The sequence below is a fragment of the Temnothorax americanus genome, unplaced genomic scaffold, assembly GCF_048541705.1.
Source record: "Temnothorax americanus isolate GAGA-0224 unplaced genomic scaffold, ASM4854170v1 Scaffold118, whole genome shotgun sequence".
Classification (NCBI taxonomy): Eukaryota; Metazoa; Arthropoda; class Insecta; order Hymenoptera; family Formicidae; genus Temnothorax; species Temnothorax americanus.
The window spans coordinates 34,027-61,237 of NW_027509251.1; the positions used below are offsets into that span (position 1 = coordinate 34,027).

The following is a 27,211-nucleotide window of genomic DNA, read 5'->3' on the forward strand; positions in this document are numbered from 1 at the left end:
AGACGCGGAAGAAAGCGTGTAAAAGTCTTTCTTCTTTAAACTCTTGTCTTTGCAAGAGGGTGCGACCCTTTTTATGCACCCGAATGCACCCCGCGGCTCGTTAATAGGTAAAAATGTCACCGGCGCTCGCCAGCGAACCACGTGTTGAGAACCATCCCATCGCCATGGCAACCCCCATAGTCCGATCTCACAGACGGCCAACATCACTGTCGGTCCAGGAATGTATCCTCAATATCATCACCCTTGCTTTCCACGTTATTTTCAGTTTGAACGTTTCAGTTTGCAACGTAAAACCTGCTTGATTTTTAAGAGTCCAAAATGTTTTACTGAATTGCATATACACGTACAAATTATTTTATAACAGATTTTCTCTATAGACACTTTAGGAAATTTGTGTGTCGTTGATTTTTTATAGCAAAGTTTTATAGAATGCCATCCTTCTTTATTTCGCAATCTTTATTATTAAATATCGATTTTTAACCTTACATTTTAATGTTAAAATTTTTAGAATAAGACTATACGTACATTTCAATATTCTCGTTAAAAAAAATATTCACTCTAAATTGCACAAAGAATTTGTAACTATAATAGCAAAGTTCGTCGGGCAGGTCGCGGAACATCCCGTATATGGATATTGCGCTTCGTGGACTCACGTATGTATTCAGGTTCATCGTATATAGTCTGTAATGTTGGCTCGAGGATCCTGTAAACAAGACGTATGCAGACTACTACAGACTTCACGGAGGAATATATTACTTTTTGTGCCGTCTATCTCAATATATATTATACAGAGAGATCGATATACGTCTCAACATGACATTACGCTTTTTTTCATACATCATTGCGTTAGTCTATTTTATGCAAATATACGCAATTGAAACTAATAAAACTTTATATTGTGTAGAAACTTTTAAGGAAAAAAAAGGCTTATAGGATATTATAGCAAATATATTTCTTATGGAAAAAATATATTAATTTGTTGTTGTTTGTAAACTGTAATAATATAATAATTATGTTATTTATAATAAAATATTTTAAATATAATAAAATATATAATATGTAAATATTTAAATAAAAATAATAAAACACAATATGAGATAATACATTAACATAAATAATACAAATATAATTTCACGCGCAGCAAATATAGATTTACAATTGAAAATTTTAATTGTAGACACTGCTTATTATCAATCTATTTTAATAACATTTTTAATTGTCAAAGAAATTATTTTTATTATAAATTGTTATTATGTGATTCAAAAACCATTTATATATATATTTATAATATATATATATTTATATTTATATATATTTATAATATATATAAATATGGTTATATACATATTTTTATTAATTGTATATATTTTTATTAATTTTTCTACTTGTTAAGAAATTATTTTGATATATTATTGTAGGTATATTTTAATTGTAATTGCGAATTTTTTAATATTTTTTTTCTCAACTTCCCAAAGCTTATTAGACACTCATCTTTCGAATTTTATTCTTTCTTTGACTCAGAAACTGTCATAAAGCATCAAGTACTTTATAAAGAATTTATTGACGGCAATCGGAAGTCTATTAAACACAAATTTATCGTGGATTTTATCAGAAACACGCCCTTAGCGATTCAGTCATCGTGGAAAATACACCTAGCTGCCAAACATAAAGTAAAGAGAGACCGGGGGGGGAGCACAATACATCGTGCCGTTTATACCGACAATGTGGGCTTTGCATCGTCCACGCCCCAAATTTGACATTCAACTATCTCACAAAGTTCGAGACGAGAATAATGCTGTCGCGCGAACTTCGCCGGAAATAAGCGCTATGCTGTGAAATCCATGCAACGTCAGTTATTCATCGTTTCCGGGTAACTTTGCCGTCCTGGCGCACAAAACTTGAAATCGACACGAAATGTTTCTGAATATTGCAGGACGGAGTAAAATCTTTGAAGTTGCTCAAATATTAATTTTTACATATTCATATATCTTTCTAATTATTATATTATGCAATTTGTTATATGTTTATTATCATATATTGCTACATGTTATAAATTAACGTAGAAATAAAAATTGGATATTGAAAAAATTTTGAGCAAAACTATTTGCTATTAAAGTAATTTTAATAATAAAATTTAAAAAATTAGTCATAAGATTTTATATAATAAAACTAATAAAAACAAAATTTTGTATATGCATAATTATATATTACATTTTTTAATTATTGCAATGTTAAATATATAATTAGAAACCTCTTGCAAATATGTATAGTTAACTTTCAAATAATAAGCTTTGACAGTAATTATAATAATGTATTAATTCTTAATTATTATACGATTTAAAAATTTCTAATAATAATGCTAATAACAATTCGCGAGAGAGAATTGAATTACTCTCGTAAAACACGACACAGAATTCGGCGAAAGGCAATTACCGAGTTATACTTCTTTGTCCTTTCATGAAATAATTCTATGGAAATTACATAAAGGCCTATTTACATCACAACACAATATATCCTCACTATATAGCCTTACTTTTTTTCCTCTCTCTAGAATTTACCTGCAAGTTTCCGAGCAATTACTAGTACGAGGGTACTTCGTATAGTATGCGGTATAACAAGAACTCGCGCGCCCAATAAGCGAGTCCTTCGTAGGGGGTTAGGGGGAGACATCTTTGTCCGCTGGTTCTTTCATGACGCTTTCCAGATTGTAAGAAAAGCGCACGCGCTCGGCTTCCGAGCCTTCAAGTTAAATTAAATAGAAAATCTAGAATTTCTATCTTCAAACCGCTTGGTCAACGAACGAGGGTTGATCATATTTATCAGAGCTTGTGATGATGAATCCATCAAATAAGATTAATATCTCGTAAAATCAAAGTTCGCTCTATGCAGAATGCATATGCGATTCTCCGGGATACAACCTGTTAAATTATTAAAAATTATTTAATTCAAATAATTTATGACGACCAATATATCCCAGTTTTAGGACAAACCATTTTTATGTTGTTATTACTTTATTAAACATTTTTCTTATTTTGTTAATTGTATTTTTTTTTATTTATTAAGATTTTATTATCAACATTAAAAAAATTATCAAAATGATTTTAGTAAATAATTTGTTTCTATTTTTATTTTTTTATTTTTTTAGATTTTTTATTTAGTTTTATTAATCTTATTATCAATGAATGAAAAAAATGTTAAACTGATTTTAATAAATAATTTGCTTCAAATCGGTATTAACGTATAACGGCAAATCTAGAAATTGAAGAGATTTCGAGATGTCATCATTTCATACTATCGTCGTTACACCTCGTTACCTTTCATGCCGCAACTAATAAATATTACGTTCACACAGCGGCAAACAACAGATAATTCTATGTACCGTACAACGTGGCATTTTCTTTCCGCGTGACGCGTAAAATTTGTTCAAATCAACTGAAATAATCTATGATTTATTATGAGATAAAAATTTGACTATTAAAATTATTTATGAGCGCTCTACCTTGCTATGTATAAACAAATACATATTCCGCATCTTTATTTTTATATGTGTTAAAATTATTTTTATTAAATAGTTTAAACAAATCAAATGAAATTCAAACTTGACAGAGAAATATATAATATATGCGTAAAATAGCATTTTTCTTGTGTACAATTCTTATTAAATCAATTATTTTTTTTTATTATCAACAAAATTTTTACATAATATAATCTTTTCTTTTTAAAAATTGTTCGATTTTATATCTTATTTTATATTTAGCACAGATACAATATTTTCTTTTCTTATTATATAAGCAGATAGAATATATATATCCAACAACATTGAGCGAATTTTATATTGTACGACCTGTCGCCGATTGATCGCGTGTACCGGCTGATACGCTATATCGAGGCGCAGGTAGGTAGGCGCTCGCGTGGGAAAACCAGTGTTGCTCTGCGTCCCTTTCCGTGACACGACCATCTCCGCGTCGTAAACCCGTCGTAAAGCAATTTAATTGATGCGAGGGACACGAGCTGGCGACAGATTGTAATTCTTTTTCCCCCCTTTTGTGTTGCAGAAGCGATGTTTTTCTGGAACCGTACCTGCAGCAGCACGGCACCGTTCAAGTGGTCAGCTCGCCGAGCACCCCGCCGCCAAATCCGCTGCAGCATCATCAACTTACGCAGCTACATCATGTACAGGTGAGTCGTTGAAAGCGGAAAAGGTGTAAAGAAGATACTGTAATGTCTCCCCTTGAGTTGTAATATTCGAATTAAAAACCTTTCCGTCTTTAATGCACATCTAATTTTATTTAAAAAATGGCTTTAAAAAGTTGATCTCAATTCTCGAGATATTTAGCTGAAATGTTTAAAATGGGACACCCTGTATACATGTTTGTGCGACATTCCAAAATTACAAAAATATTAATATTTAGATAAATATTTATAAAGTATTCACGTGCACTCTAGTTTCTCCCCGAGAAAATCGAGCGTTGTTAGAAAATATTTGTTCAAGATATGAAATTGACAATTGATGTAAACTCTATATACAATTTAATTCGGAACGCATTTATATTAATAATTATTCACAAATTATATATTGGAAACATTGTTCAATTTGCATGCATACGGTAACTGCAATGTTGCATGTGCTAACATGATTAACAATATATCACGTTTAATTAAACGTACTATAACGTGCGGAATAAATTTGCGGTTAAAGGGCCATATTCATCAACTTTGTGACGGTACTCGTTCCACAAAAAAGACATTTATGTTTCTATACATATATAATAATACAATATAGTGTCCACACGAAAAAAATGTACAAGAAAATATTATAATAACTTGAAAAAGATTTTGCTTTGTTGCAAACTCAAAGATAGACGTATATTTACAATGTAATAAATTTAAAAAAATATAATTTTAATGCTCAATATACAGTACCGGTCAAAAGTATTGCATCACTATGGTAAGGGAAATCATTACTTTAAGGAAGACGTACATAAATGTTATAAAATTTTATTTTAGTACTGTTATTTTATATGCTTTGATAGGAATACTTTGAGAAAAAAAACAGAGATTTTAATGATTTAATGGACTTTAAATAATTACATAATTATTCAAAGCATAAAATAACAGTACTAAAATAAAATTTTATAACATTTGTGTACGTTACTTATTAAAAAGTAACGACTTCCCTTTCCATAAACGATGTAATACTTTTTACCGGAACTGTATATTAAATCTACATTGTATATGTGTATTAATATTATTTATTTTGTTACTATTTTTTTTTTTTTATTCCTTTTTTATGTAAACATCAACATTTATTTTCACACGTAAATATCAAATATTTTAATTATATTTTATATGTAGGTATAATATAAATACTTATGATATAAAAAAAAATACAAATAATACAGAATAAATAAATTACTACAGTTTTTTTTCTAGATTCTTTTTTGTGTGATCTTTTACCATTTTCAGAGATTTACTAGATAATATAAATATAAGTGAAAAATGAAATAATTTCGTTTAAGAGGTCTTAGCAAGAAATATTATCATGTTTTGTTAATTTGAATTCTTTCGTCTTCCGTGGAACTTTTAATTTTTCAGCAAATAAAAGCTATCATAAAAATATCATATAGAGTATAACTGGGGGAATATGCGAGTGTAGAGAATATGCCACTCGTTATGTTTTAACAAAGCTATACGGCTAAAAGCGCACTTATAAATACTATGAAATTGTATTATACATAATTTTATATCTGCAGACGTTTTGCATAAGTTTTGTTTATTTCCTCTGGCAGTATTATAGTTTTTATGAAATAAGTACATTTGACAACGTGCTTCTTAGAACTTTCTTAATGCTTTATGTAAATTATTTTTTAAGCGTTACACTATTTTTAACTCGATTAACTTGTCGTTCTGTTAGTATTGATTAGGATGAAAGTATTTAATATAACACTGATTTGTTTTACTGACAGCCATATTGTACAGACTCATTACAATATAAAGCTACGTCTTGGAGGAATATGCAACTACATGAGTAGGGATAAAATCCCAGTACTGTTTGCAGCTTCCTAACTTACAGTAGAGATTAGGAAGTTGTAAACAGTATAAACATATTTTTTTATTATACGTATAAATATTGAAAGAGAATAAATCTAAATATTTATTTCATACGCGATGAATAAGCTACTTTAATATTTTGCAAAATTGTATTCCAGATAATTTAGATTATTTGTAGTACACAACACTATTAAAATACAAAGAAAGTAAAAATAACATTTTTTACATGTTTTAAACAAAAATGTCTCGAATGTAGGGGAGACCGCTCGTTGGCACCGTTTTCACAATTTCGGCATTTGAGTTTTTAAACAACTAATTATCATGGGTAATTATGCAGTATAGGGGAGGCACCTCAGATGACCTTGACCTTGACATATGTTGTCAAGGTCACCCTCTTGAGTGACCTTCAGAAGGTTTTAGCCGTCGCTCGTTTTTTATTAAAAAGTTATTAACAAAAAAAAGTTTGGCGACCTCACCGATTTCAATGACCTTGATATATGTTGTCAAGGTCATGACCACGAGTGACCTTCAGAAAGTTTTAGCCGTCGCTCGCTATTCGTTACAAAGTTATTAACAAAAAAAGTTTGGAAAGTATAGCATATATAGGTGCATATATAGGTTAGTTGACGCGCTTTAAACACTTAAATACTTTTAAAGCGCGTCACTAACCTACATAGGTACGATTTACTGCTTTAAATGTTGTGTTTTGGTAAAGCAGCGATTTTTTCGCAAAATAATGTATTCTTTGCTTTAACAAAAAAATTTTAATTTATCAACAATTTACTGCTTTAAATGTTGTGTTTTGGTAAAGCAGCGACTTTCTCGCGAAATAAATTATTCTCTGCTTTAAAGAAAAACGTAATATTAGTCGTTTATGCCTCTCAGTACTTAAAATAACTGCTATATTTTCGAAACTTTTTTTGTTTATAACTTTTTAATAAAAAACGAGCGACGGCTAAAACCTTCTGAAGGTCACTCAGGAGGGTGACCTTGATAACATATGTCAAGGTCAAGGTCATCGGAGGTGCTTCCCCTATACTGCATAATTACCTTATCATGATTAAACAGTACTAATATGATAGAGAGAACCTTTCTCATACATTTTCGTGCTAAGAACGCTTCTTTATACTGTATACTGTATAGTTTCTTTGTAATAAGTGAAATACGAAACGAACATGTTGCATTGTAGTCAAGTTGGCTATGCGACAAAAGTCCATGTTAAATTAATGAAAACGTAATAAAAACACAAAACAGGTAACAGATATGTACTTCTTAATAAAGATTGTATATTTTAAAGTTATTTTATAATGATTGAATAACAAAATGCTATTGCAAAAGAAAAATTTGTGAACTATTTTAGATGTAGTTTTCTTCAATATAAAAATATTAATATAAATATATATCTAGCTTCTATCAGCATTGTAGGTAGCAAATCACATGCTCAAACAGGTCTCACGCGCGCAGCAACACAAGTCAAGCTAATAAGCGTGTCTTGATATAAGCCAACATACCCCATCCCTACATACGTTTTATTTCAGTCATTTTATTACAATAAATTACTGTTGTTAGTCAAAATAACATGTCTATAGTAACAGAAACTTTTCTTTTAACATAATGATACGTCACTTTGATTTACTTCTCAAGCTGAAGAACATTAATAAGATATTTTGGAAGCTCGAAAATTTACTTGCCACCTCTTGAATCAGAGTTTTCTCTTTTTCTGTTGTAGTACTTGTTTGATTAAAATAAAACTTTGGGAAAAGTACCTATGTCATATATATAAGAAATATTTTGTGATAACTTTTTCATTGTTTTTTTTGCTATAAATACATAAACGGAACGCATTGCCAACTTGCCTCTTGTGCCAACGAACCCCGGTCTCTCCTAGACGCTCTGTAAAAATCAAAATTTCCTATGTGTTTTTTTTTTCTTTCTTTTTCTTGGATCGTATATCAATAACCTTTAATATATATATCTCTCTCTCTCTATTGTTCTTCTATTTTCTTTTTAAAATTTTTTAGGTTTATAATTTGTATATTATTCTTACATCTTAATAAACTTCTTACACACAATTTTTATAACTTATTATGACATTTTATTGCTTTATTTATAAACATTATTTGTAATTTTTTATAAGGCATATATTTCACCCACGAATGTCATACCTCTATCCCACCCCTAAGGGATATATGGTAAAAAAATGCAAGAATTTATTAAATACAAAATACAAAGAATGAATATTTTATATTTCTATTTTTTTTACAGTATTTATTGGTATAATTAATATTTGCCTTAAACATCTAGTAAATAATACTCGATAAATTAAGTTTCCCTTAGCTGCGGCGTATATACCGGAGTTGCCCTATATATAAATATGGTGAAAACACTTATGAAAACACTTGAAGGACAAAATTACTGTGCATGTGTGCGTATGTGTGATTGAAAAGAATTGGAACGCAAAAAATTGTCACTTTTTGTGTAATAGATCTCGAAATTTTGGGATCGGTTGCACCGATTTTATTCACTGATCGCAATCGAATGATTATATATCGAAATTATATAAAATTATATATTATATAAGAAAAGTGGTTTTTTGTAAATGGTGATTTAATTTCTGAGATATTTTACTTAGGCTATACGTTCGGGGAGCGCGCTATTAGCGCTATATTGCATCATTCTATTTTTATCATTTATCAGGTGTAAAACAAAGATATAGAGAATAAACAAAAATAGCGCTAATAGCGCGCTTTAACAGAAATTGGTAACTCCTTTATTATTAACAATTTTTATCAATTCTATTATATTCTTTAGTCTTTTCTACCTCTATTTCATATATAATTCGTTAAGATTAGTTCTGGATTTGGTTGATTAGTTACCAATTTCTGGTAAAAAAAACAGCCAAATTTACTGAAATTTCTATAACTCAAGAACTAATTAATTAAATTTTAAAGAATTATATATGAAATATATATAGGGGTAGAAAAAATTGAAGATTATAATAAAATTAATAAAAATTGTTAATAATATAGAGGTTACCGATTTCTGTTTAAAAAAATCTACGTGATTGCTCTAATTTCCGCAAATTTTGAGATATCAAGCCAAATACAACACCAATCTATTAAAAAAAAAGTGTGCAAGTAGAAACTTGCATATTGCTTCCTCATAGTTTTTAAGTGTGCAAGTAGAAACTTGCACATTGCTTCTTCATAGTTTTTAAATGTGCAAGTAGATACTAGTACATTGCTTCCTCATAGTTTTTAAGTGTGCAAGTGGAAACTTGTACATTGCTTTCTCATAGTTTTTAAGTTTGCAAGTGAAAACTTGTACACACACATTGCTTTCTCATAGTTTTTAAGTGTGCAAGTAGAAACTTGTTTAAGTGAGCAAGTAGAAACTTGCACATTGCTTTTTTATAGTTTTTAAGTGTGCAAGTAGAAACCTGTACATTGCTTTCTCTATGAGGAAGCCAAATTAATAAATATCTACTAATAATTATGCATAAAAAACAGGCTTTCTCATAGAAAAAGCAATGTACAGGTTTCTACTTGCACACTTAAAAACTATAAGAAAGCAATGTGTAAGTTTCTAATTGCTCACTTAAACAAGTTTCTAGGTACTTGCACACTTAAAAACTATGAGAAAGCAATGTACAAGTTTCCACTTGCACACTTAAAAACTATGAGGAAGCAATGGTACAAGTTTCTACTTGCACATTTTTTTGTTTTTCAGCCTGTATATAAAATACTTGATTTTTTTTATTTTTTGAACTTTTAAAACATGTATTTAAGAGAAGTCGATCTTTTTACCCCTTCTCCAGATAATAATATTCTCCTACAACCTCTTTCAAGTAGTGTTACATCCCGATTATTTTATTTTTTGGATTTTGATTCAAGAAATCGGACGATAATTTTTTATGCAAAAATAACTGCTCAATATTTAAACGTAGCAATTATATCATGAAGTATTATTTTTAATACCTAATGGAATAAAATACTTCAGAAATAACGCATTTCTCTAAAAAATGTTTTAAACAAAAATTGTTTGTTTTTGAAAGAGATAAATTACTTTTTAGTTAAGGAGTATATTTTTTTGTTATTTACATTTGCATGGAAGCTTTACTTATATAATAAAATGTTTATTTTTAATTATAATTAATTTTATTGCCGTCTGGCTATTTTTATAAAGAAGAATTGATTGCTGTATAAATAAAAGTAAACAGATATAAATATATCCTCATAGTATAATATACGATACGGCAATACGATCCGTAACTTCATATATAGTTGTATCGTGTTTTAAATTCAGACAAATCGTCAGAAACAGCATCTCATCGCGGGGCGACTTTTTCTGACGAGCAATTAAGGGATTTGCAATTAGCTCTTTCGCTCCTCCCTCTCCCCCTCCTCCTCCCCCTTTCTCTTTCTCGAAGAGAGAGTATTCAACACGCGACGCACGTCTGCATTTAATCCCGTTAGCTAGAAACCGTGTGTCAGTCTGCATTTCAAATTGAATTACACTCGAACCCCTTCACTGGTGTGCCCTTGCTTACTCTCCCGCTCCCCATTTCCTTTTCTACCATTCGTTTCGCTTTGGCCATCATCGATTTTCCCTTTCATCTCCGTTGATATGAAGGGGGAGGGGAGAGGGATATGATAAAAAGAGTTACCTCAAGTTGGGAGAATATAGAAAACGAATCGTTCGATCAATATCGATCAAATCATTGAAAATAAAAGATGGGGAAAATCGATAGTTTTCAATACTTTGAATACTTAATCTTCATCACAATGCAGTTTGCCTCTAGGAGGGAGATTAAAAAACGATCGATTAACCATTTTTTTCTATAGCATGATTCTATATCTCATGTAAAAGTATTGAAATAGGAAGAGAACGAGAACGATAAATAAATTGCGACCGGGCACGTTGGCTGCGAATAAAGATAACTGCACGCTGACAATGAATATAATGTGGAATTAGGGGCGCATTGTGTGACAAAGCCGGCGGGATTTACGGCCTCGACACCCGAAAGAGACGAAGATTTCCGTGTCGGTGATAAAACAAATCGCTGAAAATTCGCGATTAAACATTGAAAGATTACAATCGCGCAGATATAGCGAATTAATTCCGGCAATTATTTAATTAGCAGATTTATATATAAATTAATATTTGCAACTTGTTTGAAGTATAATATCTCAGAAAACACATTATTTAAATTATTTATATAATTTACGAAAGAGAGAAATTTGTCAGTTATTAATTACTAAATTTAATTATTAATTATTAATTAATATTGATGAAAAAAGTTTAATTTAGATAAAAATGTTGCAGTAAGTTATTTCTATTCACAATAAAGGATATAATTTAGATAAAAATAATTTAAATTGTTGCTGAGATCAAGAGACACGGTAGTGTATCGCGCCAAGTACACGCGGAGCGAGACCGACCGTGACTCTTTTACGCGACGCGACGGGTTGCGAGTACTCGAGATGTTGAGATCTCGATAACGAGTGAACGGATCAAGTTCTAAGTAGGCTTGATCGATAGCTTGGGGTCCAATTAGGGGGGGGGGGGGTTTCTCTTATAATATTGCGCTCCGTACCCTACGAGCGGAGATATTGCGACGCAAAGTCCAAATGTGAAAATTTTTTATTAAGATATTTCTTCTTCTTCTTCTTCTCTACTTCTAACTCCGACGTTTTATATGATGACGTCATAATCAGAAACGTTACTTTCACTTTTTCGACACTGGCGGCTAGCGGCGTTAGTATCGCAGTGCAGTGCAGTGCAGTGCAGACAGTGCGTTCGTTTAGAGCGCTGTCAGTCAGTTCATCTGATCAGTTAACTTGTTTCGATCAATCGAGAGACACGGTAGTACGCGCGGAGCGAGACCGACCGTGTGACTCTTTATTACGCGACGCGACGATTAATTCAAGGTAATAGTTTTATGTAATTATCCTATATATTGAGTCAACGGAAAAGAAGATTCTCTACGCTTGGCAGAAAGTGCCGCTAGGGAATTTTTAAGTCGATTCTTATGAATCAAGCTTGAATTCAATGTCTAGGTATCCCAGGTTGCCGATGACGAGGTCCACATAGTGCGCTTCGTAGTTTTCGGTGTCCAGGTGTAATAATACGTTGAATGCGATGTTTAGGTGTCCCAGGTTGCCGATGACGATGTCTAGATAGTGAGCTCCGTGGTTTTCGGTGTCTACGTGTATTAATACCTTGAATTCGATGTCCACGTGTCCCAGGTTGCCGATGACGGGATCCAGATAGTGCGCTTCATAGTTTTCGGTGCCCATGTGTAATCGTACGTTGAATTCGATGTCTAGGTGTCCCAGGTTGCCGATGACGAGGTCCACATAGTGCGTTCCATAGTTTTCGGTGTCTACGTGTATTAATACCTTGAATTCGATGTCCACGTATCCCAGGTTGCCGATGACGGGATCCAGATAGTGCGCTTTATAGTTTTCGGTGTCCAGGTGTAATTGTACGGTGAATTCGATGTCTAGGTGTCCCAGGTTGCCGATGACGATGTCTAGATAGTGAGCTCCGTAGTTTTCGGTGTTTACGTGTATTAATACCTTGAAATTGATGTCTAGGTGTCCCAGGTTGCTGATGACGAGGTCCAGATAGCGCGCTCCGTAGTTTTCAGTGTCTAGGTGTAATAATACCTCGAATTTGATGTCTACGTGTCTCAGGTTGCCGATGACGAGGTCCACATAGTGCGCTTTGTAGTTTTTGGTGTCTGGGTGTGTTAATAACTTTAAATCTAAATGTAGGACACGTAGACATCGAATTCAACGTATTATTACACCCGGACACCGAAAACTACGAAGCGCACTATGTGGGGTTACAGAGCAAAGGGTTACAGATTATTATTTTTAAGAAACTAAGCTAAATATTAAATTGTTGTTTTCTTTAGAAATAATAGTCCATAACACTTTTAGCTTCATACCTTGTATATACTGTTTATAAAATTATAAAATATATTGTTTATAAGATTAAGAGGCGTAACACTACAAAAAGGCGTGATATCCGTACAAAAAACCTTTTAAAAAAAAGGTGAAAAAAGGCGCCAAGTACATGCTTAGTGTATATGTATTATGTTGTTACCCTGTTATGTTGTTACCTCGAAAAAAACAAAGTGGTAGTATTATACCTCCAAATAGCTTTACCCTGTACATATTATTTATAAAATGCGTAATACTACAAAAAGGCGTGATATCCGTACAAAATATCCGTATAATTAAGTAGAGGATAAGTTTATTTATTTATTTAAAATTTCGAGGTCTAGCAGCGCAAAAACTTGGCGCTGCTGCAGCGCCAAGTTTTTTTACAAGAAAAATTTATGTATTTTAATAAAATCTTTTTATTTTGTACTGTTACTTCTGTAATTCTTTGTGACCACTAAAAAATACACATGTAAACTTTGTATTTAAATATCTTGTATTCCCTTATTAAATTTAAACACAATTTAAAGATTTTTCAAAGTAATGCAACAATTATTTTTTGAGGCAATATATATGTTCTCTCTGTAATTGGCGCTGTAATTTAAAGAGATATCATTTCTTTTTTGTAATTGTAATAGATCACTTGAAGCGCGACTCTTCTTTTTGATAAGGTAACATAATTTTGTGATGTGTCTTGATAGATCACTTGGGTTATAATTTTTCGGAAATAAAGATACTACTGCTTAGATTTTTCCGAGATTTTTCGAGATATAAAGATTACGTCTACCACTTGTTACTTAAATTTTTTCGAGGTATAATACTACCACTTTTTTTTTTGACGTAACAACATATAGTTATTAAATTACTATGCGTGAACTTGGCGCCTTCTTTTACCTTTTTTTAAAAAAAGATTATTTTAACAATAATAATCGGGATTAAGCGACCCAACTGGCCAATTTCTATGTATTCGTCTCACAACGTTTCGACCCCGATTGGGGATTATTTTTATCTACGCACTGACGGATCCAATAATTTATTCCATTGTTATTATTTTAACAATTGAGATTATTTTACATATTTAAATTTATATATCTAATAATTGATAGGTGATAAATAAATTTATTACTTGTTAATTATTAAATGTATAAAATTAAATACAATGTATAAATTTATCTCAGCAACAATTAAAATTAATTCCGTAATATGCTGTATAGGCAGGTGTACTTCCCGAATAATTAAAATAATACCTTATATAGTCTTAATTAATCAGAAACATATTACATAGTTTATGAAAATATTTTTATAATAATAACATTTAACATTGTATATAACAGAAAATTATAAATGTAAGATACAATTGAATAAATCTATCCCAAAAGTACACTTCAGAAAGAAACTTGTATATAATCATAAATTTAATATTTTTTTTATAAAACTATTTATTTTGTTCTGACATATAATAAGTGTATTATTTTATTTACGTTGTATATCTATTATTAATATGGTAATATTTTTTTTCTTATTAGAGCGAGGAATCGCTTTCATCAGAAGAATCGGCCACTTCGGGAGGATCTTCAAGATTTACAGAAGATTCTGGCAGCGAAGTGGCTTGCGATATTACCCTAATCGAAAGGCTCATACGCTCTCATCCGATCTGGTTCTTACCGGGCATTCAGAGAGCCGGGGCCTTTCACTTGTTGCAGGGCAAAGAGGAGGGGGTAAGTGTACACTTACATCATAGAATTTCTCTATTCTTAACATATTGGAATTAAACAAATTTTTATTCTAAGTATTTTTCTTCATTCCCAATTTTATTTCGATAATTATACAACAATAATAAAAATATTTTTGAACATGCGCGGTGATATTTTCATCCTTCATATTCTATGCATTGCTAATTCTTATTTTTATTTTGAAGTAGTGTGGGAACACAGCAAGAATAAATACTAAGAATATAAAATTTAGAAGTACTAAAAAATAGAAGTATATATTAGGAAGAGAGATTTGAATATAGATTAAAATAAGAAATTTAAACGTGTGTCATACTGCATATTTGAGATAAGATCTCGGAGATAAGATGGATAATTTGAAATAAATATCATTTTTTTAGAGAATTGCAATTCATCTTTAGTGAATACCATGCATTTTTGATCGAGATATCTATAGGTATAGCATGAAAAGTGTAAATCCGTGATAAGAAAATTGGACATTATTAGTATGAAGTTACTAGCTCATTTTTCTCAGGTTTTTTCATAACGTAAAAATTCCTTCGTGAGGTCTTAGATTTGTCTTGCATAAATGAGAATATTATGTAATCTCGGCAAAAGAATATAGTAAATCATGTTTGTAATATATTACAAAAGAATACATTACAAAAATATTAAAATGTTATAGCTAAATTGTATTAATAACTTACTTATTACTTACTAAATCATTACGTATTTATTATTACAGAGTTTTAATATTCATAATAAGTCTATTAGTCTAGTGATTGATAGCTAGTCTAGAGATTGATAGCTAATTTAGTGATTGATAGCTATAGTCTAGTGATTGCCTAATTCTATTTTCATGCAGAATAAGCTCCTCTCTCCTAGCAAGAAGTTTAAAATTATTAATGAAAATATAAATAGTTTTATTAATAATTATTAATATAAAACTATATTATAGTTTTGTTAATAACTATTTATGTTAATATTATTGCACAATTTTTATACTGATTATTACGCAGTAAAATGGTGAAATTTTTATTTACCTAATATTCGCCTTTATCGAATCATAACAAAAAGACATTAATATAACAACGCAAAAATTGTAAACAACGTATTTATTTTTACACATGAAATTCACAAACATCTTGCAGAAGTTAAAGTATATTTTTTGCAAAAGAATAATACTCTAAAATTTATATGTATATTTGCATGGATATTGGATTGTAAAAAAAATTTTATATTTAAATATAAAACATAATAATTACAAAATTGAAAATTTCAAAACCCAGTATTTCCAATTTTTATGGAAAGAAATTAATTTTTATTATTCTCTCTTGTTCTCTCGTTCTTATTCTCCTTGTGCCAAATATTATTTTTCTGAATAAAAGGTCATTTCCTCTCAGCACCGTTTTTTTCCTCCATCTACGTATACATCTACTGCAACATGCCTCAGAACAATGAGCGTGAGTATGTCGGCTCGTATCTGACATGCCGTCGCACCGCGCCGCACCGGGCGGCTCGAAGAATAATGGTGTTCTCAGACACACGGAAAACCGTGTCAATGCCTGACGGCATGCAATCGACGCGAAGTTGTATTAAGGTGCCTTTTCATGCTGACGCTCGACGCTCATTTTCAGCGGCAAGAAGGTCGCATGACCACAATTGACGCCGGCGTCAATTGAAATTCATGAAAAGGAAAACAGCGTCAAAATTTCGGCGTCTTCGCGCTGCTTTGGCTTTGACGCTTAAAGCTGAGAAAATCCAGCTTTCTTTGCTTGACGCTAGCGTCAGATCGAAATCACGTGATCTCGCGATACGCTGAAACGGAGCGTCCCATGAATTCGCACCTTTAGGACCCTTTACATATCCGGTGTCTTACGTAAAAGATAGCGAGGTTTGATGAAGCGCAAAACTCGTTATTTACGGACACATCGTTTTTTTTTAGGATGTGACGTTAATGCGCGTACATAAAAACGTCCTTCCAGCACGTGTCCAAATTCATGGAACTGCAATCTATAACTTCTTTTTTATTAAACGTGTAATAAATTCAGCACTAACTAGTATGTTTTGAGATTAATTAATATTCTCTTTTAACGTAAAGATTGACAAAGATTATTTTCTTGGTGTTTCGACTAGCAAACTTATTCCGGAAAAGGTGAAGAAGAAAGGGATTCAGATGCACACTCTTATTCTTATGCGTGCTCGTAACGTTCTCAATGTATTTCGCGCCGAGCGCTTCTTTCTTGGTACACTGTAGCCAACTTAAAACTAGGGACAAAATCTAGTGAGGATCTTTGTCCAATGAGATCCTTGCAGAGATCCAACACTTGGTATAATTTATATCTTGTAGTCGTATGCACGTTAAATAATTTCCGAATGTTCTTTTCTAATTTATTTAGCAATAAATTTGAGATTTTTTTTCATATTTCGAGAGTATTTAATTTAATAAAAAATATCTTAGGCTGATATTGTTAACTTTCTATTTTTGGTCATTTGCTGGTGCGATTATGATAATGCATATCGGTGTACGTAATCATTCAATAATGCTGACATCTATTTGTAATATTTTAGGCATTGTAGTTAATTAAATATATTTATGCGTTTTTTTATTCAAAATTTCTATATTCATTTTTCTATCTTCACATTTTTAAAAATAGAAGTATAACTAGTGCAAATTAGTCTCACTGCACTAACTCCCAATTTTAATATTAATTCTCTGCTAAAAAATTGGTAGGGGTAATAAATTCTAGACTAATTTAATAAATCAGCATTGAATTTTATAATTATATAAGAGAGCATTAAAAATAATATTATAAGAATTAAATATTAATAAAAGGATGTATACATATATCTAAAAATTTATTATCAAGATAATGAAAGATTTCTTACTAATTAATTAAATAAATTTTTGGCTGCATTATAAGAATTGAGCGAGAAATAAGAGCAATAATTACGAATATTGCAAAATATTTTTTGATGAGATTAACAAAAGAATCGATTAAGACATAGCGGTAAAATGTTTGCCGTCTTCTCTCTTCCACGTCAACTTTCTTTTTTTTTTCTTTTTTTTTCAACGTTGTGTAACAGCGCGTAGAGCTCTACACTGTAATCAGCACGAAAATGACTGCGAACAAACGAGTGACGGGCACCGCTCTTTTGCCATTGTTTCTACCAGCGGGTTATTGTTTTGCACCTTTCTTAATTGTCCTCCGTCATTTCCATTCCTTCGGGGCCCTTCCGCGGCCTCATCGTCGTTTCGAACGAATTGCACTGTCGAAAAACAATGCGCCTCGCAATTACTTTCCATAGATAAGAAACGGAACTCCTTTTATTTCTCTGCAACGAAACATGTAACAACGATTGCACGCAAACGCTTTTGCCATCAAATCTTGAATTAGAAAAATCTTGATTGTTTTCTTCTTTTTTGCTTTCCTTTTTTTTTTGTTTCAATTAATTCTTATTTTAATTAAAATTTATTTAATTGAAAAACTTTTTTGATTTGTTGTCTCTTAAAATTGAAAAATAATAAAAAGCTGGTAATATATATAGATAATAATACAGAAATATTTTTCATCTAGCTCCTCTTTATAGCTATTTGAATTGCATTCGAATTGCTTGCTGGAATCTTTCTTTTGTCTCAATTTTTTTAATCATAAAAATTTATACATTATACACTTTTCGGAATCTAAATTGTCATTTCTTCCTTGAGTCCTGTTTTTTTGAAGAAACATTTCAAAATAAAGAACTTTTAGATCTTTAAAATGGAAATTTTAAAGATCTAGTTGATCGTTGAAAAGAATAATCTTAATAATTAATGACAAATTAATTATTTATTAATATAAAAAAATGATTGAATAATCTTTCTCTTATATTTATATCATTACTTCTTAAGTGTCATATACCTATACACATTACAATTTTATTAAACATAAGTCATTGTTTATTATAAATATTATTTGGTTTCAGAATTTCGTAGTACGACAATCGAGTCAGAGTGACACAATGGCTCTCTCAGTGAGATTACCTGTCGGGAAAGGACCCTACATCGAGCATTACCTGATCCAGGCCAACAAGGGCAAGTTGAGCTTGGAAACGAGCGAGAACAGGTTCGACAATATCCCCTCGCTGATTGCTCACTACTCACAGTGCTGGTAAGTGCCTTGTTTTCTCTCTCTTTATTTATATGTGGATTTCCGCTCCAGAAATGGCATATGCTATCATCTTCTTCATCATTATATTCTAATCTGTAGAAATTCACCTGTCACAAATCGTGATTTTGATTATATATTATCCAACCTCGTAACATTTTTTTTTTTTTACTCTTCGTCGTTTTATTAATCTTTCTATAGCTACATGTATGCTCAATTAAATAACAATAATAATAGTTTAAAGTTATATACAGTTGAAGAGAAAATATAATTTTATATTGTATACATATATATATATATAAATATGGAAATATGTGCGTGTATATTACACACACACACACACACACGCACGCACGCACGCACGCACGCACGCACGCACGCACGCACGCACGCACGCACGCACGCACGCACGCACGCACGCACGCACGCACGCACGCACGCACGCACGCACGCACGCACGCACGCACGCACGCACGCACGCACGCACGCACGCACGCACGCACGCACGCACGCACGCACGCACGCACGCACGCACGCACGCACGCACGCACGCACGCACGCACGCACGCACGCACGCACGCACGCACGCACGCACGCACGCACGCACGCACGCACGCACGCACGCACGCACGCACGCACGCACGCACGCACGCACGCACGCACGCACGCACGCACGCACGCACGCACGCACGCACGCACGCACGCACGCACGCACGCACGCACGCACGCACGCACGCACGCACGCACGCACGCACGCACGCACGCACGCACGCACGCACGCACGCACGCACGCACGCACGCACGCACGCACGCACGCACGCACGCACGCACGCACGCACGCACGCACGCACGCACGCACGCACGCACGCACGCACGCACGCACGCACGCACGCACGCACGCACGCACGCACGCACGCACGCACGCACGCACGCACGCACGCACGCACGCACGCACGCACGCACGCACGCACGCACGCACGCACGCACGCACGCACGCACGCACGCACGCACGCACGCACGCACGCACGCACGCACGCACGCACGCACGCACGCACGCACGCACGCACGCACGCACGCACGCACGCACGCACGCACGCACGCACGCACGCACGCACGCACGCACGCACGCACGCACGCACGCATGCACGCACGCACGCACGCACGCACGCACGCACGCACGCACGCACGCAGACGCGCGCACGCACGCACGCACGCACGCACGCACGCACGCACGCACGCACGCACGCACGCACACGTACGCACGCACGCACACACACGCACGCACGCACGCACGCACGCACGCACGCACGCACGCACGCACGCACGCACGCACGCACACACACACACACACACACAAAGTTGTTATAAATTAATTATTTAATTAATTTATCAATCATCCTAATGTTACATGTAATACTAGTATAGAATTATTAACTCAAGCCATAATATTTTTATTTGGCACACAGTGACGAACTGCCAGTGCAATTGATTTTACCGAGAGCGATGCGAGAAGCGAAAAATAGGCAGCAATTATCGTCGCTGGCGTTGCTGGGCCAAGAGTTTTGGCGATATCCAATGGCGAATCCGAAGCCACCGGAAAGCAACAGCAGCAATACCTCTAGTCTGAGCAGTTTCCATGGGGGTGTGTTTCTTAATATTTTTTTCGCGTAAATAATTTTAAAAAATAAATTATAGATATAAATAAATAAATTTAACGAGACAAAAAAAATTACAAATTAATTTAAAATTACAAATTCCAAATTACAAAATAATTTTCTGATAATTATGATTTTTAAAAGGCTTATAAATTAAATGCTTGTTACATTTATTTATTTATTACATTTGTGTTAGACACTTATATTCAAAGTTTAATAACTTACATAGGTAAACAAAAATAATTAACAGATATTTTTATAGAAAAATTTTTTTTGCAGGTAACAATAATCACCATATTAACAATAATAATAACATGGATAATACGCCAATCACGGAGAGCATAGTGCTTAATCTGGCCCCAATATCATCCTACAATAATACACGTGAGACATTAATATTCAATTTTTTATTTTCACAACACATTTTCTTGTTCATTATGTTAGTGATTTTTACTAAAATATTTATTTTTTAATCGGAATTATATGACTCACTGTCAGTCCTTTCCTAATAAGTTTTTTATCTAAAATTTTTTTAAAGTAGATTATTACTTTTTTTTAATTCTAAATTTAGCATTGTCTCCCACTTATATTTGGAGTTATTATTATAGTTTCTGAAAATCAGAGTCAAGACAATATCCTTCGAAAAATAATCCCAAAATTGTCTCAAAAATAATCTATTGTTTAAATTTATATTTGTGTGCAGATACTCCCTCTCCGACAAATACCGTTAACACGAACACCTCAACTTTTGCGTCGTCGTTGCCGCGTCAGCCACGTCCAACTCCGCCGAACACTCTCAATCTGACAACTTTCAACGAACCTCTGAATGATACCAAAAGGGACCGGATCTCGTCACCGACTGACAAACTCTCTCACAAACTGATCTCGCCGAATCTCGTGCAAAGCGTGCGATGTCCCTCGCCGGTGGTCCACAACGTGGAAAACAACGTTTTGAGTCCTGTTCAGGATATGAGAAATTTTGACGCTCTAAAGAATAGTCTGGATACGCCAAAATTAACGACGATTGAGTTTACCAAGAGCTCGGGGAAGTTCGCGTCCGTCTCGAGTTTCCATCAGAACAACCTGTCGTGCACCACGTCTCCAGAATTGCCGGATAATAGGAATAGCATCGCTGAAAATCAAGGAACTAGGCAAAGTGTGAAGACGCCGCCACCGCCGCCGCCAAGATGGGCCAAGCCCGGCATCAATCAGAATCAGAATAATTTTACTGTGACTACGACGGTGACATTCAACGTGAACCAGGGCAACGTGAATACTTCACAGGTAAAATTGAGAAAAAAGTGTTGTTTTTCAAACTTTTATAATTACAAAAATAATTTTTAACAAATTTTAAATTTACATAATTATAATAGAGGTATTCAAATAAGTTAATGTTTTACGGTTTGACAGGTTATGTCGGGTTAAAGTCGAGTAAAAAGTTAATTAATTAACTTTGGGCGCGCTACTCTTTAAGGTTATGCAAAATACATAAGTGACTCATTAACCTATCACATTAATCTTTGGGTTAAAAGTGTAAAAATTAACTTTTTACCCGACTTCAACCCGACATAACCTGTCAAACCGTTAAACGGTAACTTATTTGAATATCCCTATTATAATATTTATAAAAATATAATAAATTTTTTTATAATACACTTGTAATATTTTTTTGGTTTATTTATATTATTATTTTATTTTTTATATTTTATAATAAATTTTGAGTTTTTAATGTAAAATTAATTTTCTTATTCTAATTTTATATACACACATCTATTTTATAACGCATCATGTCTTATGTTGATTATTGTTATTGTTATGTGAAGTAATTTAATTAATAACTAAAAAATTACAAATCATTTCTCTTTGCTGCCATTGAAATAATTACAACCTCCTTTCTCTCTGTTTGCCAACAGCAAAACACTCCATCAGATCCCAATATGTCGCTGCTGAGTCCTCAATCTACTAAATCTCTCAATTCCAACTTTTCCATCAAATCACCTCTTTCGCCCACCACTCCGATTGTATCCCCCACGTCAAAGCTGATCCCAAAGACACCCAACGTGCTCTCCCCAAATACTCCTTCTAGCACCAGTAAATCAAAAAGGCGGCGCGATCGCGAGAAAAACTCACGGAAAAACTCCCAACACTATCAGGAATCGGACATCTTGGAGTCGTATTATCGCAGCTCGCCGGCCGATAAAATTTCCGATTACGAAGACATCTGGAACACGACTGACCAATCGACACAGTCGACCTGGAACGACAGGTTGAAGGATAACAGGGTCGTCTGCACTCCACAAGATTGCGCGAGAAATTCTAATGACCGTCTGATGAGTCCCAGAGAATCCGAAAAGAGTCTTGTCAATGAAAGATCGCCAACGGGAGAACAGATAGCTCTGAAGAACGACAGATTTATTCCAAAAAACGACAAAATGCGATACAAAGAAATGATGAGTCCGGAATTTAGTAGTTTTAAGCCTGTTCCGGAGATGAAGAGTCCTGACCAGAGCTCGCCGGAGGAGACTGGTATGGGGAAGAGGCCCGATCTGCTATCTAGAGTTTGTAAGAGTCTATTAGATTGTTATATAAAAAATAATGCAAATTAGAAATTTGCACTTGGCTTCCTCATAGAGGAAGTGATGTCTTAAGATCACGGTCTTACATACAGGTCTCTCAACTCTGATGTGTGTATGTGCCAAATTTACCGAAATTTCTATAACTCGAGAACTAATTAACCAAATCTTAACGAATTGTATATGAAATAGGGGTAGAATTTTCCGGGGAGTACTATAGAGTGTATAGTTTTTTGTTACCGATTTTCTGGAAACTGTTTTTTTTTATTTTTCTAATTCTTGAGTAAAAAAATTTGACGAAGCAAAAAAAAACCCCTTTATTATTAGCAATTTTTATTAATTCTATATATTCTTCAGTTTTTTTACTCCTATTTCATATATAATTTGTTAAGATTTGGTTGATTAGTTCTGGAGTTATAGAAATTTCGGTAAATTTGGCACATACATACACACATACACACATACATACACACATACCGATATTTTTTAAAATAGCGATTTTTCGACGTTTGAAAAAGAGCTTATAATCACATAGAAATAGAAATTTTATTAATTGGAGATTATTTTATAATTATAAAGATTATTAAAATAATTAGAAATTTATTTTAATTTTTTTTTATTATAATATTCTTGTGTGTAACTTTATTAATAAAAAGAATAACAGATATTGTGAAAATAACGAATATTATATTGAATATAAAGTTAATGTTTCTTTTGATCATTGGTTTCTAATTTATAGTGATTTCTACTTTCTTTTTTTTATTATTGAACTTTTTAAGATTAAAATTAAAAGAGTGTCTTTTAGAGATTTTTCAAAAAAATTTTGAGATTAGAAATCCTTTTCGTAGGCAGTGCCAACTCTTTGAACAGCCCCAATACGGTGACGCCCCCGAGAAACAAATTGGGCCTTGTTTTGTCGAAGTCGGAGAGTAACAGTCCCCGGACCCCCGAATCTAAACAGAGCAGTCCCTTCTACGCAGAACCGGCCGATGCCATTGTTCAAAATGCCATTATAATCCCGAGAAGACGACCAACCAAAAATAATCCGGCGTTGAACAAGTACCGACACAGCGAACCAGGTTGGTTACAACCGACGGGGAATGTCAATCAATTGCATCCTATTGATTGCTGGGAAGAGCCCTCCGAAGAGACGGAGGAAAAAACGCCATTAATCTCGTCGTCAGTCGACAACCTAGCGAAAAGATTGGTTCAAGCTAAGGAGACGAAGAAGATTCCTCGGGCGAAGCCCGTTCAACCACCAAAGATCAAGACCAAAGTGTTTAATGACACTTCTTGGGCGGTAGATTCTAGTTGGGAGTTTATCGGTACGTTCTACACATATTGTAGAAAATATAGATTACTCGAAAAAATTATTTTTTTAAACATGTTATAAATTACACTAAATACCCCAGCGATCAAAAGAATAAAATACTATAATTAAATATTTATAAACAATTATATATTTTATTTATTTTATAAAAATGACTTTAATAGTACTTATTTTAGGAAAAATGTATAAGGCATTTTTTGCTAAATCGGTTGGTCGCCGACCTTGATTTTGCTCTTAATTTTTTATTTTAATCATGTAACTGAAATAAATATCTTTGATTTTTTTTTAATTTTTATCTCAAGGCGTACTTGAGATATAGATATTCAAAGTTTTGAAATCCATCTTTTCCGGAAAATATTTAAATAGCTGTAACTTTACTTCTATTTATCGGATCGTTAAAAAATCGGTCATGAAATTAATCGGAAAGAAATGTACTTTTTGAAGAAAAATGCTTCAGAATGCTATGTTTTAGTTTTCACAGTTAATTTTACGTTCAAAAACTATAAGTTCTATTTTCAAAATGTATGTTATTTTTTATTTTTATACAAAAATGTTTGCGTCAGTTATCAACATTTTAAGTTTGGTTCGCTGATGGGAATCTTTTTTTTCAATTTTGTTAGAATTTTGAAAAATTATAAAAATATTTTTTTCCCGACTTTAATCTATAATATTGTATATTGCAAACTGTTTGGAAGATATCGTTATTTTGTTTTTTAAATTTATAGATTAGATAAATAAGGTTTGCTGGGGCAAGTATAACAACATAATTTATTACTGTATAATGATAAAATAGGATTAATCAATTTTTAGATAAGTGAATAAAAACACTCGTGTAATATGGTTTTATGTAAACGCTTATCGGGATTTACATTTCTTTTTTTAGTTAGATTTAAGACAATTATAAATCTCTGATACTCTTTTTAAAGTTCGAAACGTTTTATTAGTGAAGTACTTGATGAATATTGCAATGAATTTTTTTAATACTAGGTACACATGATTTACTTTTGCAAATTGAGTTTCAAGTTTACTTTTTACAGTCTCATATCGCTCCTTTGGAGAAAATTTTAAAAGGAAACGTAAATCCCGATAAGCGTTCACATAAAACTATTACATGAGTGTTTTTTATTTACTTATCTAAAAATTGATTAATATTTTATCATTACAGTAATAAATTATGTTGTTTTATACTTGCTAGCAAACCTTATTTATCTAATCTATAAATTAAAAAAACAGAATAACGATACTTTCCAAACAATTTACAATATATTATATATTAAAAGTTAAAAAAAATTTTTTTTTTAATTTTTTAAAATTAAAAAAAATTGGAAAAAAAAAGATTTTTATTATTGGACCGGACTTAAAATGTTGGTAATTGACGCAAGAATTTTTGTGAATTTTTGTATAAAAAAAAATAACACCTCCATTTTAAAATTCGGACTTTTAATTTTTGAATGTAAAATTGACTGTGAAAACTCAAACATAGCATTCTGAAATATTTTTCTTCAAAAAGTACATTTCTTTCCGATTCTGATTATATGACTGATTTTTTAACGATCCGATAAATAGAAGTCAAGTTACAGCTATTTGAACATTTTTTGGAGGATGGATTTTAAAACTTTGAATATCTTTATCTCGAATACGACTTGAGATAAAAATTTGAAAAAAAAATCAGGGATACACTATGGGGGGGATACACAGGGATACACTTATTTCAGTTGATTGTAATAAAAAATTAAGAGCAAAATCGAAAGGGGTCAGGGCCGGCTATTTGGCAAAAAATGCCCCATATGTGTATATTATATTTATATAAAGAGATCTATATTTATTAATGGTTAAGCTTGGAGATTAAGAAAAATGTTTAGAACATCAAATATCTGTTAAAAATTTTATTAAAATATTATTTTTAGTGTAAAAACTGAAATATTGGATACGCTATAACAATTTTTAATTATATCGGATAGGCAATGAAGCTGAAGAGCCAAATTGCGAACCGGACTATGACTGTGATGCTGATTATGATGGCGACAATGTCGCTAGAAAATTTCCTAGTGACGAGGAATGCAATAGAAACATTCGGAATACCTTGACTGTTCAAAATATCATCTTACAACGGTAAGTTTTCTAACGTGAACGAAATCGCAAATAATTTTATGACAACTTTGTATAAAGACATTAGATACATTTTTGAAAAGATTTTTTTTGCATTAAATCTTTACTCTTTCCTATATTATATACCCAATAACAGGTAATTTCTTGTTCAAATCTTAGAAAGCACTTATCATGATTTTAACTTTTTATATCTAAATTATAATATAACGATGAAAGACAAAAATTATCCAATTAAAACTTTTTTAAATAGTTTGCTAAACTAACAAGAAATGTTCATGTGTAATCGAGAATGTTAGAATGTTGAACTCGATGCTTCAAATCTCCTTACAGGCACCCGGAACTACTGAAGCCGCCAGATACGTGTGAGTCGTTATACAGCGACCGGAACTCGTCGTATGACAACGTGGAAAAGCGGAATGTGGAGCGCGAGGATACCCCGGACTCGCGGAAAGATCGCACGTACGATCCTTCAGAGTGGGAAACCATGCTGGATACAGACGCGGAGAGCGATGTGGAAAGAATCAAACAAAACAAGAGTTTTAAGGAACGACTGGATCCTCTCTTGTGTAAGTTTTATCTTTTTTATAATATATTTAATGTGTGCACACAGAGAAAAAATCATAGTGATGGCTATATAGGTAACAACTATACAAGATGTATTTATAGAATTATTGTACATAGTTAAA

At 32.8% G+C, this 27,211-nt stretch overlaps 1 protein-coding gene across 4 annotated transcripts in view; it reads left to right on the top strand.

The window, feature by feature from the left end:
• Positions 1-27,211, top strand: part of Spri (Src homology 2 domain-containing protein sprint) — a 61,049-nt gene that overhangs the window by 22,848 nt on the left and 10,990 nt on the right. For all 4 annotated transcript variants that reach the window (XM_077426682.1, XM_077426681.1, XM_077426683.1 and 1 more), the window contains exons 3-12: positions 4,056-4,179; positions 14,528-14,719; positions 18,677-18,861; positions 20,325-20,500; positions 20,793-20,897; positions 21,217-21,797; positions 22,427-23,075; positions 23,935-24,411; positions 26,378-26,528; positions 26,856-27,091. In XM_077426682.1, the coding sequence (XP_077282808.1) occupies positions 4,056-4,179; positions 14,528-14,719; positions 18,677-18,861; positions 20,325-20,500; positions 20,793-20,897; positions 21,217-21,797; positions 22,427-23,075; positions 23,935-24,411; positions 26,378-26,528; positions 26,856-27,091 (2,876 nt within the window). The remainder of the gene's footprint in view (positions 1-4,055; positions 4,180-14,527; positions 14,720-18,676; positions 18,862-20,324; positions 20,501-20,792; positions 20,898-21,216; positions 21,798-22,426; positions 23,076-23,934; positions 24,412-26,377; positions 26,529-26,855; positions 27,092-27,211) is intronic.